Source organism: Nilaparvata lugens, chromosome X (assembly GCF_014356525.2).
Source record: "Nilaparvata lugens isolate BPH chromosome X, ASM1435652v1, whole genome shotgun sequence".
Taxonomy (NCBI): Eukaryota; Metazoa; Arthropoda; class Insecta; order Hemiptera; family Delphacidae; genus Nilaparvata; species Nilaparvata lugens.
Genome location: NC_052518.1, coordinates 1,901,232 through 1,917,879, shown reverse-complemented (window position 1 = coordinate 1,917,879; position 16,648 = coordinate 1,901,232). Strand labels below are relative to the sequence as shown.

The 16,648-nt window shown below is 33.2% G+C and overlaps 1 protein-coding gene across 1 annotated transcript in view; it reads left to right on the top strand.

The window, feature by feature from the left end:
* LOC111052388 (ras-like protein family member 10B) overlaps positions 1–11,167 on the top strand; it is a 30,799-nt gene extending 19,632 nt beyond the window's left edge. The window contains exon 4 of the mRNA XM_039441416.1: positions 8,580–11,167. Within this exon, the coding sequence (XP_039297350.1) occupies positions 8,580–9,233 (654 nt within the window). The 3' untranslated portion in view covers positions 9,234–11,167. The remainder of the gene's footprint in view (positions 1–8,579) is intronic.
* The last annotated feature ends 5,481 nt before the right edge of the window (positions 11,168–16,648 follow it).

Sequence of the window (16,648 nt, the reverse complement as noted above, 5' to 3'; positions counted from 1 at the left end):
TCTAAGGAACCATTATCTTCAGCTACACAACTCCAAACTACCGTGCTTAAGGCTGTGCAAAGGCTGAAAATAAACTTTCTACTCATGATATTTTTAATGTTTTTCAATTTGTATATCATAAAGCTATCAAAATGAAAAAGTTTTCTCAGGAATTTTTTTCCGATCATTACTTTTTGAGATATAAGCGCCTAAAGTTTGAATTTTTGGGACAGAACATTTCAAATTCGGTAAAAAATGAATCCATGAGATTGAACTTTTCCAAAAATTGATATTTTCAGAAAATTTTGATATTACTAGATCAACAACACCATGAAGAATTCATCCTCTGAATCTCATGGATTTATATCGTATCGAATTTCAAATGTTCTGTACCAAAAATTCAAACTTCAGTCGCTCATATCTCAAAAAGTAATGATCGGAAAAACTCCTGAGAAAACTTTTTCATTTTGATAGCTTGATGATATACAAATCGAAAAACTTGGAAAAATATCACGAGTAGAAAGTGTATCTTTAGCTTTTGCACAGCCTTAAGCATGGGAGACCTGTTTATTACAGCTGTTAACTTTAGATGCTAAATCATATTATCACAACATGATCTTGAATCATGACCATCTTTCCGTTCTTCGGTAGCCGTTTGGCCGGCAAGTACGAAAACATAGGTCTGTAAAATTGATTAATAAAATATAATTGTTATTAATTGTTAATTGTATAGGGGGGCTCTATTTAAATTTCTGGTCAGAAACCATCCTCAATATTCACACAACATATTCCCAAAGTTTCATGCCATTCTGTCAAGTAGTTTTTATAGGGAAACAAACAAACATACATACATTCATTTATTTATATATATATATATATATATATATATATATATATATATATCACTCATATATATGTATATATATGTATGTATATATAATAAAAATATAATATAATATATATATATATATATAATATATATATATATAATATATATATATATATATATATATATATATATAGATATCACTCATGAAATTAACAATGACCGGCAATCTATAGTGAGATCCACGTTATAATGACAGTATTTGATTAACATTGATGTTGCATCCTTGTCCATCATTCGACAAAGCAGATAGCGCTATCCTTTACTAGCGCCGCATCGTTACCAGATCGTTTTTCAACAATGTAAAAAAATAATTAAACACCAAAATATTCAATCTTCATTATGGAAATTTACTATTTAATAATTCTTTTATAACTAATTATTTAATAACTTATTTAATAACTATTAATAAATACATTTTCTTGTCGCATAATTGATTCTACCTCGGCCACGTGACCAGATCGGTTTGAAATATAACTCATTAAGAGAATATTCAACCTCAACAATGCAAATGTATTATTTAATTAATGAAAAATACATTTTCTGTTCGCATAATTGATTACCTTAAAAAAGAATGAACAGTTAATTTTGCATCAGATATACCGGTATCAGCTAGCCTCTGTAGAGGGCAGTGGCAAGGCAGAGAATCGGCAACGCTGTTCTTCTATCTTTCTCAACTGCCATTATAACGTGGACCTTACAATAGCCAATGAATTACTGTTGAATACGATAATATGATAACATGATAATATTATGATATGATATGATAAACCGTATTCAATATATAGTCCAGGCAATGAATGCTCAAAAAAGGGTATAGAGGGAAACGTTTGGAAGACAATTTTTGACCCCGCAGCTCTGTTTAGGGTAGTGAGGAGGTAAACATATCAAAAGTCCCCACCCAAATTCTCTGATTCTCTGGAGAGAATTTGATGCTCTGAGAATAAGCTCATGATCAGCATGGATTTCTCCCATCGATATTCAAAAAGATAGCAAAAATAGCAAAAAATTGAAGGGAAATGTGTTTTCTCAAAAATGTCACATCTTTTAGAGCGGATACCTCGAAAAGTGAAAGAGATATAGAAAAAGTTGTAAGATCAATATTGTAGGAAATTATGTAAGCTTTAATTTCTTATAGAATAATCATGTCTGTAAAATGCATAATTTTCTATTTATATGTGAGAAACCAATAATAAATGGTACCTTTGAATCACCTCCACCCCCTTAGCACAGTGTGTAGGGGGTGGGACTTTTGATATGTTTACCTCCTCACTACCCTAAACAGACCTGCGGGGTCAAAAATTGCCTTCCAAACTTTTCCCTCTATAACACTTTGTTGACTGGGATTGTACGAAACATCATCATAAATACATGAGTAAAATTTATAAATATTGTCTCAAATAAGACATCTTGAGGAAATGTGTTTTCCTACAGTTACGTTGAAAAGTGGCCATTGCTGCACTGATTACAGAACGCAAAGAATCACTTTTCCGCTCTAGTGCGGGAAAAATTTTTCTGCACTCCAGATTTGCAACATGGCAACGCAAAATACTTAGTAGGTTATATGGAGCAACAGTGCAGCAAAATCAAAATGAAGTTGGTAACAGTGACTGCTGTGGCTGCTATAGTGAGCAGAGGTGCAACGAAGCACAACGCGCTAATTATTACTATTATATATTATAACCAAGGACAACATTTTTATTCAATTTGACAATAAATTAAGGTTTTTATCAATAATAAAATTACACAGAAAAATATTTGATGCACTTAAGGCAATTTTACCCATAATTACCCACTTTTCATATTCAATGGTAACTGTAGGAAAAACTTAATGTGAAATACGTGCGCAAAGTTCCTCTGCTGCACTCAAGAAACCATTCTGCCCTCGACTACGGCTCGGGCGTAAACGTTTCTTTCGGTGCAGCAAACTGTCACTTTGCGCACTAGTTGCACAAATAACTATTTACTATCATACACAAGAAACACTCACTTAATACAAGACACTATCCAAGTAAATATTTCCTATTCATAGTAAGCCTATGTAAAGAATCAGTTCAAAACTTCTGTATACGCTTTCGTTTTCGTTTTCAAAGTTGTAAATTTAAACATTAATCCCTTCTGATCTCCCGTCAGACGTGAATAAGCCTTCAAACTTCCCAACTGACTTCTTCTACAAATTTACTTACACCTTAACTTATTCAATCTTGGAAACTTTAGCCGTGTTGAATGGATTATGATGTATTAGCAGCATGTAATCCGTTATATGAGCAACAAACAAGATAGCCCGCTGTGGAGTAAAGTTGTAATGTGGATTATTAATCAAGCCTGTTCCCGTGGATAGTTAGCTCAATACTTTTTTTTCCATATGTTCACATTCCAACTATAACACACAATATATAGTGAGGTCCACGTTATAATGGCAGTGAAGAAAGATAGGAGAGAAACGTTGCCAAGTCTCTCCATTTTGTCACTGAGTGTACACAGCTGCTTGTTACTCAATTCATCCCATTAAATTTGATCTAATAATAATTATCATTTCCTTAATAAAATAATCAATTTAATTTCAAATAAATCAAGAAAATATTTTTTTTCATAATTTGATTCAAAAATTTGCTTTCATAACTGAAATCAGATTTTTATTTTTATACAAACCTAAAATAGCGGCAATTTAAAAAGCTGTGATACACCAATCTGAATTTAAAAACAACAGAAATTGAGTTATTTGGTAGGTATTCTATTCAAATTTCTTTCAAAAATTATAGAAGTATAGAATTCCTTTTTAAAATAAATAATTTCATTGGAAATAATTCTGAAATAACCTTTCAATTATTATTTATACCGGTACAAGTAGGTCTAACCTAAACATGTAGGCTAACTGAAGAATGGATAAAGTTTAGGATGGTTAGTTATCAACTTTTAAAATGTCATTTTAATTTGTGTTTCTTATACGGTAATGTCTAAAAATCATTTCATTGTTTCAAAAATATATTTTAAATCAATTATACGACTTGTGTACCAAAGTATTTTGATAGAATGAAGAGAAAAATAGCGGCTGAGAATTGTTAGTCTACTTTTGTACAGTCACTGTCAAAATTAAAAATAAAATATTCTGGCAAACTGACAACATTACAAAGCTAGAGAGAGATAGCGCTATCTGTTTTTTTTTGTATGATAGAAAAGGACAGCAACAGATTGTCAATTGTACACTGCCATTATAACGTGGACCTCACTATAGCTGTTCATGCACTCAGAATAGTATATTTCGCACCTAGAGCATAAAATGAGATTTTTCCAGCTCGAAATCGGTTTTCAAGTCCGAGGCCGTAGGCCGAGGACTAGAAAAGATTGAGAGCCGGAAAAACATTTTTTCCCGTGGTGATAACGCTATTTTTCGCCACACACAAAAATAAACAATATATATATCATATATATCATATATCACATATATATGAGAATAGTTGTTTACTAAGCACTACTTCTGAAAGCAGAAGTGGAAGGTGATAGCTCTAGCAAATCTGAGGTAATTTGAATATCAGGAAATTGTCCAAGTATATTTCTATTTTTTATTCTGATTTGTCTAAATAACCTAAAAGATGATGTTCAATTATGTGGGAGGTCAAGTTTATACTTTTTTATTCTTTCAAATGACAATAAGATGATATTATTATAAATGTTTTAATTATTGAATAATGAACACAAATAATGAAAAGTTTTTTGATCAGCTGTTTTTTGATCACCTTTCTTAGTTCCATGTTAGCGGCTGGAAAGGGTACTCTTTCCGGCCTAGGCCGGAAAGAAACCTGTTCTGACGTCAGACGAGAGTCGTCTGCAAACAATGTCTTTCAGATCTACGTAGGGACTGGAAAACAGCTGTTCAGTGTGGCGAAAAGATGTTAACTATCCAATTTTCCCTTCATTTCCAAGTCATGGAGGATCGTATTTGTAGAGCAATTATTGAAAACGTTGTTAGTCAAGCACACTCGATCACTTTTAAAACGAGGTAGCTAGAGGTATGATTACATTGGATGCACGTATGAGCAAGTGCACGCAAGAACATGCATGACCAGGCGTGCAGATGAGAAAAAAAATCTTGAAAGAGCCATAGAAAAAACTTCGTGATTAAATTTTGACTGTATAGTGAGGTCTACGTTATAATGTCAGTGGAGAAAGATAAGAGAACAACGTTGCCGATCCTCACTGTCTTGTCAATGCCTCCTTGACAGTAGCTGATACAGGTTTATTAATGCAATATTAATTGTTCATTCTCATTTAAAATAATCAATTATATTTCATTAAGCAAGAAATCATATTCTTCAATAATTTTTTAATGAAATTTCATACTTAAGATAACATATTTTGTTGATTTATTATCAATTCTACATTGTTAAAAGCCGATCTGGCAACAGCGCAAAGCGAGAGAGAGATAGCGCTATCCGCTTTGTTGAATGATAGACAAGGACAGCAATACCATTGCTAATTAAACACTGTCATTTTAACGTGGACCTCACAATAACTGCTCACACTAAACGCACGTGCAATTTCACACGATCAGTGTTAGTGTAATTACAATTACATACCCTAATATTTATATACTTTATCTGACATTGTTTTGAACGACAGTCAGAGTCTATCTGATGATAATACTGAACTGAAAGATATGTATAAACTAAGGAAGGTGGTGATAATCCCTATAGTAGTGTCTGCCAATGGACTGGTCACAAAAGAATGGAGACAAGCAATGGAACAACTGCAGTTGGAGAACTGGCATATGAGAATAAATTATGCATAAAGCAGCAGTTCTTGGTACAACCTTTGACTATAGAAAGAATTCTTTCTTAGAATTCTTTCATTCTTTCTATAGTCAAAGGTACAACTAATATTGTAAGCAAGTTTCTAAGCCTCTGATCTGGAAAAGAGTGAATGAGTCTCTGCTTTGAATTGCAACTATTTTAGTCTTGAGATCAGAATTGATCTTCGGCTACTTAGTTATTGAGACAAAAAATATTTTTCAATAATAATAATAATTATCACAAGAATCAGTAAGAATAGTACAATAAAAAAATTGCGATTGGTATTCTAAGAGGACTGAAACGAGCTTGGCAAATAAAGTTCTTTAGAATTGTCCATAAATACGATCCTTTCAAGCTCGTACTGAATCATCCAGTGAAAATCATTTCTTCTTATCCCAGAAATTGAAATGATTAGTTCAGTGTCTGATATTTCTTACTATCAAAATAACCTCATAGTCTTCATAGTTCTCATTGCAAACTTTCATCAATTCCTTCGTGAAAACACTGTTCACTTTCAATTTATAACCAGAATATTGTTGCCTACAGAAAATTATTGAGAACTATCATCTAAGAATAATTATGTTCCCGTTCAGATCATAGCAGATGTCAAGTTAATGTAGATTGTTTGGTTTAAACCTCCTGCTTAGGTAGTTTTGACTACCAAAGAGTTTAAACCATTATAACTCTTTGAACTCTTTGTACTCTTTGAACTCTTTGTACTCTTTGAATTCTTTGAACTCTTTGTACTCTTAGAACTCTCTGTACTATTTGAACTCGTTGAAGTCTTTCAACCCTTTGTTATTTTTGAAATCTTTGAACTCTTTGAACTCTTTGAACTCTTTGTACTTTTTGAACTCTTTGAACTCTTTGAACTCTTTGAACTCTTTCAAATCTTTGAACTCTTTGAACTCGTTGAACTCTTTCAACTCTTTGTTATTTTTGAAATCTTTGAACTCTTTGAACTTTGTGAACTCTTTCAACTCTTTGTACTATTTGTACTCTTTAAACCCTTTGAACTCTTTGTACTATTTGAACTCTTTGAACTCGTTGAACTCTTCAAGCTCTTCAAACTCTTTAAACTCCTTAAAATATTCAAACTCATATCGATACTCGCTGCCAGCACTCAAACTTCGGTTTTGCAGGCAGCGCCAAACATGTTATTTTGTTTTGACAAAGTTGTTTTTCGTGTATATTTAAATGTTTTTTTCAACTTTGTATCCAAGATTATTATTTTTGTTGTGGCGAAAAAATTTTTGATTTTCATTTGATTCTTTACTATTGGAGTTTAAACATGAGACAGAGAGATGCAGTACAAACGTAATTTAAGTTTAAACAAGTGAAAAAATCATCAGATTTGGTTTAAACCCCAGCTTGAACTCATATGAATGAATGAATGAATGAATGAATGAATGAATGAATGAATGAATTTATTTAAGTCTAAAACAAGTGAAAAAATCATCAGATTTGGTTTAAACCCCAGCTTGGACTCATATGAATGAATGAATGAATATTTTGTGATTTTTTTCGTATAGGAATTGTGATTTGCCAAGATTTTTTTAATTTTTTTTTCAATTTGAATATTTTGTGTTTTTTTTTCGTATAAGTATCACAATTTGCCAGAATTTTTATTCCAATTTGAATATTTTGTTATTTTTTTCGTATGGGAACTACGATTTGCCAGAATTTTTTTATTTTCAATTTAAATATTTTGTGAATTGTTTTGTTTTTTATAAGAATATTATGATTCTCCCTCTTCCCATTTACCATGAAATGCGTTCTATATACCCTGTTTACACTGTATTTATGGATCACTATTTTATGAATAAGTGAGTACCATAGTTATATAGTGTATTAAGATACTCGAGAGAATTTTTTAATTTTTTTGTTGTGAATTTTGTTTCGATTCTTCGTTTCATAATTTACTATACTGTAAAAATATTATTTGCTTCTGTGCTAAATCAATTTAAATCAGGTTAAGCATATTATAATTTCATCTCCTACTCCCACTGGCGAACAAGAGTCATCTTATGCCAGTGGTTTTTTCACTTACCGTTTATTATTATTATACTTTGGTTGGATTGTATTGTCATGTTGAGCTTTGTTTGATTCATGTACGTATATGTATTCATGAGTGTGGAATAAATAAATTTGAATTTGAATTTGAATGAATATTTATTTTGCCAAAAACAAAATACAAAAAAGCTTTACAAGAATAAATATAAGTATATGCTACTGCACTTGAACCAAGATACATACATTTATTTAATTAGATATAATAACGAAATGATATCCTTTATATTATAAGTAATAGTTATAAAATGAAGATTCAATTTATGTTCACATGCATAAGTACAGTAGGTGAGGCAAAAACACCGGCAAAGGGAAGATTCCTTGTGCGCCAGTGTGAGTCGTAAATCAGCTTAATCAGGGATGTAATATATAAACTTGAATTTAGCGTATGAAGTGTTCGAAAATATAATTATATATATTTTTTTTTTCAGCTGTGAATAATAAGTAGTGAGTAGGTTTTTGATTTTGTATTAAATTTTTTTTATAAGTGCAATATTTCTAAAGTTTTTAATTTATTGTGATACATTCTGTGATTCATTTAGAGTATAAAATCAACCTTCAAAATTCAAAATTTTAAATCATCATTCCTGGACCGAAAATCAAGTGAAGAAGCAGTGTGTGATTACATAACCTTAACTTTTGGACAACATTTACATTTTATCAAAATTTTTGGAGAGAAATAGTACAGGCTCAGCCTAGTTTTTCCTCCAATGTCATAATTGTATTATGATTATAGTATTTTATACAATAAATGAATAAATAAATAATTATAAATATATACTGTGAAAACAATTCAATTCAATTCAAAACAGGCCTTAATGTTAATATTTTGTTTGATTTCATGATAACTGCAGCAGTTCGTCTGGAATGACTTCCCTTACCACTACGAGACAACTGAGAAGAAGCAGACCTACTATCCTTCTGTCATTATCAACAATCATATGTACGAGCTGAAGATCTTCGACCTGCCGGCCATCCCGTACTTCCCGGTCAATTCTTTCTATGAATGGACCGACTTCCGTTTCTACGGTCTGCGCAGCGCCACCGCTTATATGCTCGTATTCGATCTGAATGAAACTGACAGTTTCCAGTACGTGAGCAAGATGCGAGACCAGATCACGGAGAGCCGGGATGAGTCAGAGGTGCTGTTCGTGGTGGTCGGTAACAAGGAAGATCTTGCGCGCCACAAACGCGATAACGAGGTGTTGAAGACACGCGACGCCATATCGACTCTGGTCAGACGCCACTGGATGAGCCGCTACGTGGAATGCAGCGCCAAGCATAACTGGAGGGTGACCGAGGTGTTTAAGCAGCTGATGGAGATGATCGACGAGGCTCAGATGAACGGGCGTCTGTTCGCGGCTGCAGAGTATGAGGCACTGAAGGCGAACGAAATTGAAGAGGCGGGCGGAGGTGGAGCCGGCGGAGGTGGAGCCGGCGGAAGTGGAGGCGCGAGCGGAAGTGGAGCGGGCAGAGATAAGCCCCGCCACCGATGCTCAATATTGTAATCGAACAACCCAAAAAAAACATCCCAGATGAACCCTATCCCAGATCCCAAAAAATGGCCTACGTGTTATGCTTGTCTTGAATCTTCAAACAATTTATTGCTTGCGAATATCCCTGAGTATGCTATACATGTTCATTGAATGTTGTCTTCAATCTTAAAAAAATATTGCTTGATGTTTGAATTATTGCGAATATCCCTAAGTATGCTATACATGTTCATTGAATGTTGTCTTGAATCTTCAAAATAATTATTGCTTGATGTTTGAATTGGGAATATCCCAAAGTATGCTATACTTGTTCATTGAATGTTACTACTAAGTATATATGTTATGGTACGATATGAACGTATCATCTCTGGTTAGCCACTTTAAGGGCCGCATAATATACATCATACCAAAGTCTGTGAAAACTTAAGGTTGCAGCACCTTTGCTCTTACGGAGTACATTGAAGCCAGAGACTGTGATCTAATTGTGATAGAGAAATAACGGTAAAGTCAGTATTTTTTATAGAGTTGGATAAAAATGGTAACAGTGTGCTCCTTGTTATATTGAAATAACATGGAGCACGCAGCCCCCTGCTGTGACCTAGGGTTGGAACGGATATAAATATGATATATATACACGATTCTTTAAAACCGATCTCAACCTGAGGTTTAGCAACATCTAGACGCATTCTGATCGTTTCATCTCATTGGTCAAGTCCCGCCAAAGAGTTTGACTAAGAACGCTCTAAAGAATCGAAGGGGCACGGCCCTTAATTTGGCTTCTAGATATTGTCAATGTGAAATTAAACGGTCACATTGCTATTAGGAATAAGTAATCATTATTGATGTTGAATCGATGTTTCTGTTAGGTTATAAGGCATAAGAGATGCAACGTTCTCTTTATTAAATTATCAGAGTACACCGATAAAACTTCAATCAACATCTGAAGTTGAGCCATTTTTATTTCAAGAACATGAAAGCGTAGATTCATAGACTATCTCCTTCATTGCAAGTATCTTTCTCTCTTCTTTCTATATTTTCTTTTTCTGCGAGTTATGCTCACATTACACGATTAATAAATTCAACTAGCCTTTGATGATTTGAATAGACTGAATGAAGGAAATGACGATCTTAGAATGTGGGATCAAATAAAAACAGGATTGGGTGTTTGTCGTGATAAAGCTTTTCATCAGGCGAAATTTAAAGAATTCTATTTTTGGCAGAGCATTATATACGAATTTATAGCTAAGGATGTAGTTTGTTTATATTTTTATGTAATCGTTTGTTCATATATTTCGGTTATGAACTTTGTTGTTACATTCATAATATTTTGTAATATTTAGCAGTTTATTCCTGTATCTATCCTTCAATCTTTATTAATTCACCGTATTTGTCAGTGTTCTAATTATTTATTATTTATGTGATGAAATTCATTTTTATTCTATGATACATTTATTTCATAAGAATATATATCATACTTTCTATGTCAATGTAACACTCTTATAATTTATTGATTTTTTTGCAATACTGATTTTGAAATATTGTATCAATTACTTACTTACGTCATAATTTTGAATGTTTATAATTGATATAATTTCTATATTATATCATAATGTTATAATGTTTATTTTTTTATATTTGATGTAATTCAAGTTACTTTCAATTGAACTCAAGTTTTTAAATAATTTATTTTCCAAATCGAAAATGATTATTAGTTGAAAATTTTATTCTAACTTCTAAGATATACTTCTTGATTGAATTTTACTATTCCTTCCGATTATGAACGGGAGAACATTCTCCGAAGGATAAAAAGTATTATAATCCAATGAAGGAGAATCTCTACCTTAACATCTACCCCATAACTATCATATTTCATATAACCCTATAAACTTGACGCTTATCAAGATATATATGTATCTTTCGATTTTTGTATGTATTAAAAAACCTAAAAAACCCAATTATTGTTTTATTTATCCTCTATCCGCCAGAAACTATAGTCCATACAAGTTCCGACTTAAGAGGAAACTAGGTAAGCGTACCATGAGCAGTTATAGCACGTCAACATCGCCACCGCTGTATCCCTACTTTTCTCTGCTCCGCTGTATCCCTCCAAGTCGAAACTGATTTTTTGTCATACTCACTCAATTGCATGTGTTTTCCATGCATTAAATCAAGCCAGTAAACAACTGTTTGCAGAACAAGAAAACGTGTGATTTTCATTACAGCATACTATACTGTAAAGAGATCATATGTTCTCTTTACAGTCGAGTATGTTAGGACTCTACTGTGTCCTAATAACATCTGAGTAATTAATATACCAACTGAAATAATTAAAGAGCTCATTTAAGGAGCTTCAAGTTATAAGAACTCATCTGAAATCTTATAATTTAGGCCTTTATTATTTCATTTGAGCTCGAAGGGTCTGTCTGTTATGAACTAGGCGCTACGGGCTAGGTCATGTTTATAGAATGCAGTAGCTCGAGCAGCAGCAGGTAATGGTTTCTGTTTCTCAGCAATATTATTCTTTCTCAGATTAGTATGACAAAAAATATTGTATGTAACTTGTACAGTAACATATTTACCCCATTCATATGATAATTCTGCCCTCAACTATATTTCGGGCAGAAACAATCATACTTATGCGGTAAATTATCGTTACCGGACTTGTTGCGTAAAGTACTATTGTGTCAACTATAAGTTAGGAAGTAGGAGCATAACATTATAAAACTAGAAGTCACCATCCGGTTGTGATATCTATCATGGTAAGTTAAAGAGGTAATAGAAGTTCAAAAAAATTCATCATTGATTATGATAATAGTGACGATTTAGTGACAATATTGATGATGATGATAGCCAGCTGATATGTGGCCAACTATACTCCATACAAAACAACTTTTTGACTTGGAGGAATATGCGGCCCAGAGAAATGGAGGAAGACTTGCCAATTACTATGATGGATAGAGTCATAGGTAGAAGCGCAGTTGCCAATTTGTCGATAAGAGTCAGTCGACTGAAGGTTTCCAGAGAGGAGACTCCGTAAGTTCAACATGAGTGCTTGAGTACTCACTAGAAATTAGAGAATGCTGACCGGTTCAGAACGGCAGAACGGAGTATAACTATCTCAACTATCATTCAAGGAAGTCATAGCCTACAAATCAAAGCTATTTTAATGAAGTAAAGTAAATTCGTATGGCTTTTGTTGGTGGGAAGTCCCCCCGCCTGAATATATAATTTAAGCCGTCAATGGGCTTCACGAATGTCATACTTCAGCCGGGACCGACAATTTAACGTGCCCATCCGATAATACGGGAGTGAACTGGTTAAAAAAACTTTTTGGTAATGAGAGGGTTCGAACCCGGGATCTCTAGGCTGCTACGCAAGCACTCTATCCACTAGACCACGGATCACTCCGTGATTTAATGATTCAAGGTGTGATCATATCGATGCGCAAGTGCACGCTTGGTTATGCATGACCAAGCGCGCAGATGAGAAACAAAATTTGGAAAGAGCAATAGGAACAGCTACATACAAGTCACAACATGATTGTTTCAAAGGCAATTTCCAGATTTTGGTTTTCGGCTCATGCATGATCTGACATTGACTTGCACATAAACGCATTCAATGTGATCACGCCCTAACATAACCTTAACCTTAGTTTCTAGGATACCTTCCCCAACCTCTCTATTACTAGGCTGGGTGGAATTTCACCCATATTTTTTTATTTCACTTTTTGGAAGTTATATTCCTATTTATGAATAATGAATCTCATGATCTATTATTTGAAGTATATTTCAACGTGTCTTGCCAATTTTTTGACAATGTTTCAATATATTTTTCCATAATTGAAAATAAGTCTATTTTTCTGAAAAACTTGATGATGATTTCTGGTAGATCAACAAAAAAATAATAAAAACACAATTATTTTCTACAAATTATAACTTCATTCTTCATTATATTTCCAAACAAATTAATGATTTCTATGATTGTATAATAGTCAATAGTCTGAAAATAAAATTCATGACAAATTCATACAATATTTGAAAAACTCACACTATTACTAGGCTGGGTGAAAAATCACCCAGGGAGTCACATTACAGTAGAACGAGCACAGGAACACAAACACTTGTCACGCTGTCTTGAAGTACCCTATTAGTTAGGAGATTACAAAGAACTATATATCTGTGGGCATCGTTGCCAACCTAGCGCATCGAAATTTCTCAAGCCCCTGGTGATTTTTCACCCAGCCTAGTAATTAAGAGTTGATAAATTAATAATAAAACGATTTAATGTATACTTAGACTCCATTAAGTTCGTGCTAAACCCCATGGTGTTATGATATCAAATCAAACAGCTTTTTATTCACAAAAACATAATACAAATTTATAAAATTAATTTAAACATTTAACAGTGAATACTCTCCACAAAGACTTGAGTCTGCGAGAGAAGAGTGAGTTCTTTCAAGTTGATTGAGATTATTTTCTCATGTTTTGTACATATTATAATACTAGTAGTTCTGCGAACAGTAGACCTCGCTCATGAATACAACTTCCAATCTGATGAAAAGGGCCAGTACAGTAAGTACAGTATATTGTGAAGATTTAGCCATGATTGTCATCTATTATTTTCACCATTGAAAGTGCTAGAGACACTGTTTCCAGGGACACTGGACTTATCAAGGAGTACCTTTATATCAAAAACATACCTTTTAATGGACTAAGAAATTGTCGAAAACCACAGATTTATTGATACTCAGAAAGACCGGTTTCGGTCTTTATCAGAGTTTATCAGAGATTGACAATGGTGTAATTACCGAAACCTGTATTTCTAAGTATCAATAAATCTGTGTTTTTTGACAATTTCTTGGTCTTTTTAATTTAATGTTAATAATTACCACAATATCAACTTCTCAACTACACAAAAAGGGAAAAAATTATACCTTTATACCTTTACATACAAATTTTTCTCTACAACTGCAGTATTGGACTCCAATACAATAAAGATTTTTTTTAAATAATTTATCCAATTAATTTGTTAAATCAATTTAATAATAATAAGATGATTCAATTCAATTATTCTATCTAATCATAATAATTTATTTTATAATAATATATTATTAGAATAAGATAAAACAATATTAGTATTATCTGCAAAAATAAAAACTGGCAGGAACGAGAATTGAACCTGGGTCCCACAGTTTGATAGACCACGGTCTAACCGACTCGACCACCATGTGCTCATAACAATTGATGCGAAAAAGTATGGAAATGAACTGCTGTATCTTCAAAGACACATCCTTTCTGGATCGAGGTTAGATCGCGGTTTTTTAAATATTACAAAAAAACCCAGAGGTTTTATCAAAAATCGTTACACATACGTTTCTGCGCCTTGTTTCAAAGAACTTGCATACCAAATTTCATCCAAATCGGACAATAACTGCGACTGTAACTACGGTACAAACAAACAAACAAACAGACAAAAGCCGATCGAGTCGAAACTAAGACCTCAGATTGGCTTCGGTCAACAATTATAATTGAATTTATTAACATTCTTCAACAAATCAAAAATTATAAATGGCACACAAAAAAATACTCACTAGATATAAGTACACACACACATATACAGACACATCATATGAATAGTAGCTTAATGGCTATAGTACTCATTAGAAATGGCAAATTCACTATGAGTTCAAGTTCTGAATGTATAGGCGGATTGAATATGACGTCAGACCACAAACGCTATATGATCGCTCCGAGCCCAAAGCCAGATGATCTCACAATAGAGACGATATCCCAGCATACTTTTTTATTTGTAAAAATTTGGGAGAAGACAGTTTTGGGCTATGCCTGTTGTCTTCTCCCAATCATAGTATATATTATAATATTATGATGTGTAATTGTCAAAGAAATAAAATAAATAAGAAGATATCCCATGTTATAGGGCGATTATGTTCCAAATTTCAAGCCAATTTTATGGTTTACTCAAGCCGATTACTGTCGACTATTGTTATTATTACTGTCTTGGCCGGTTGAGAGTACATGAATGGCACAGTACGGAGAGACTACTAGCGTCACATAGCTACACAAAAAGAACTACTTCAACTATGGGCTTGAACAAACAGGGGAATTTAAAACAAATACGCCCTATACCATGGAATATTTTCTTATGCAGTCTTTTCTGTACAATCTCACGCACAAATAAACACATTAGCGAAATATTAAAACTGTCGTCTAAAAATTGCATTTGGAAAATACTGAACACCATCTATAAATCATCAACATTCTCGGGTATCCAGAGATTTTTGTAAACGGAAATGCAAAATAGCATAAACGTGGCCTGAAATATTTTTATATGTGCTACTATCTGGTAAATTTATCATACTTCGATGATTTTTACTGAAACAACGATATATGCTGTTTATGTTCCAAATTTCAAGCCGATTTTATGTTTACTCAAGCCGATTACTGTCGACTATTGTTGATTATTACTGTCTTGGCCGGTTGAGAGTATATCAATGGCTCTGTATGGAGAGACGGCCAGCGTCACATAGCTACACGGAGAAAACTACTTGAACTATATGGGCTTGAACAAAAGGGGAATTTAAAACAAATACGCCCTATACCATGGGATATCTTCTCATGCTATAATTTCTCTATGATTTGAAGTTCAATTGACTAACTGTTGAAAGTCATTTGAGCAAAACGTCTATTTGCCTGAGAGATAGACAGTGTTACTTGAAATACGAAGAGAAAAAAATCAGAAAGATATTGGTAAAAGATGTTTCACCATTGAACTTCTCGCCTTCTATAGGGTCTTCAATTAGAATCAAGATTCACCCATTAATCAATCCATTGAAACAATCACAAAAAAGATTTCAAAATCAAGTGAGAATCAATATTGACCCCCTAAACAATCTATTGAAAAAACCACAAGTATTTCAAAATCGAATGTTTTTCCAGTTGTTGCATAACTCTGAGAAATTGTTAATTCATCGTGGAAGAATATCGTTATAAAAAACGACTATCCGATGGAATAAGCTCTATAATGGGTTTCAGGAATCACGTATTCTGGGAAAATGCCTTTCTTTGCATTTTTATTTGTGACTTTCCTCGAGTTATTTCATGTCACAAGTGTACAGTCCGAGCAAAAGGAGAGATAAAATGCTACAAATTCCGGCACGAAGTGTATTATGGGGTAAGTAGAGACGTCGCTACGTTTGTAGTAATGGTTTGCAATGCATTATTCAGTTTTAGTATGATACATTTAAGCCTGAGCAACAGTAGATTTATATCCCCAAATGACGATTTCTGGTCTCAACTTTAATATCGGGGGACCGAGCTTTGCTCTGGAGTGTAAAAGCATAGAAAATTTGTAACGAAAGATTGATTTAATAGTTTATATTTATTTATTTTCTCAGTCGTACAAATAGTTTA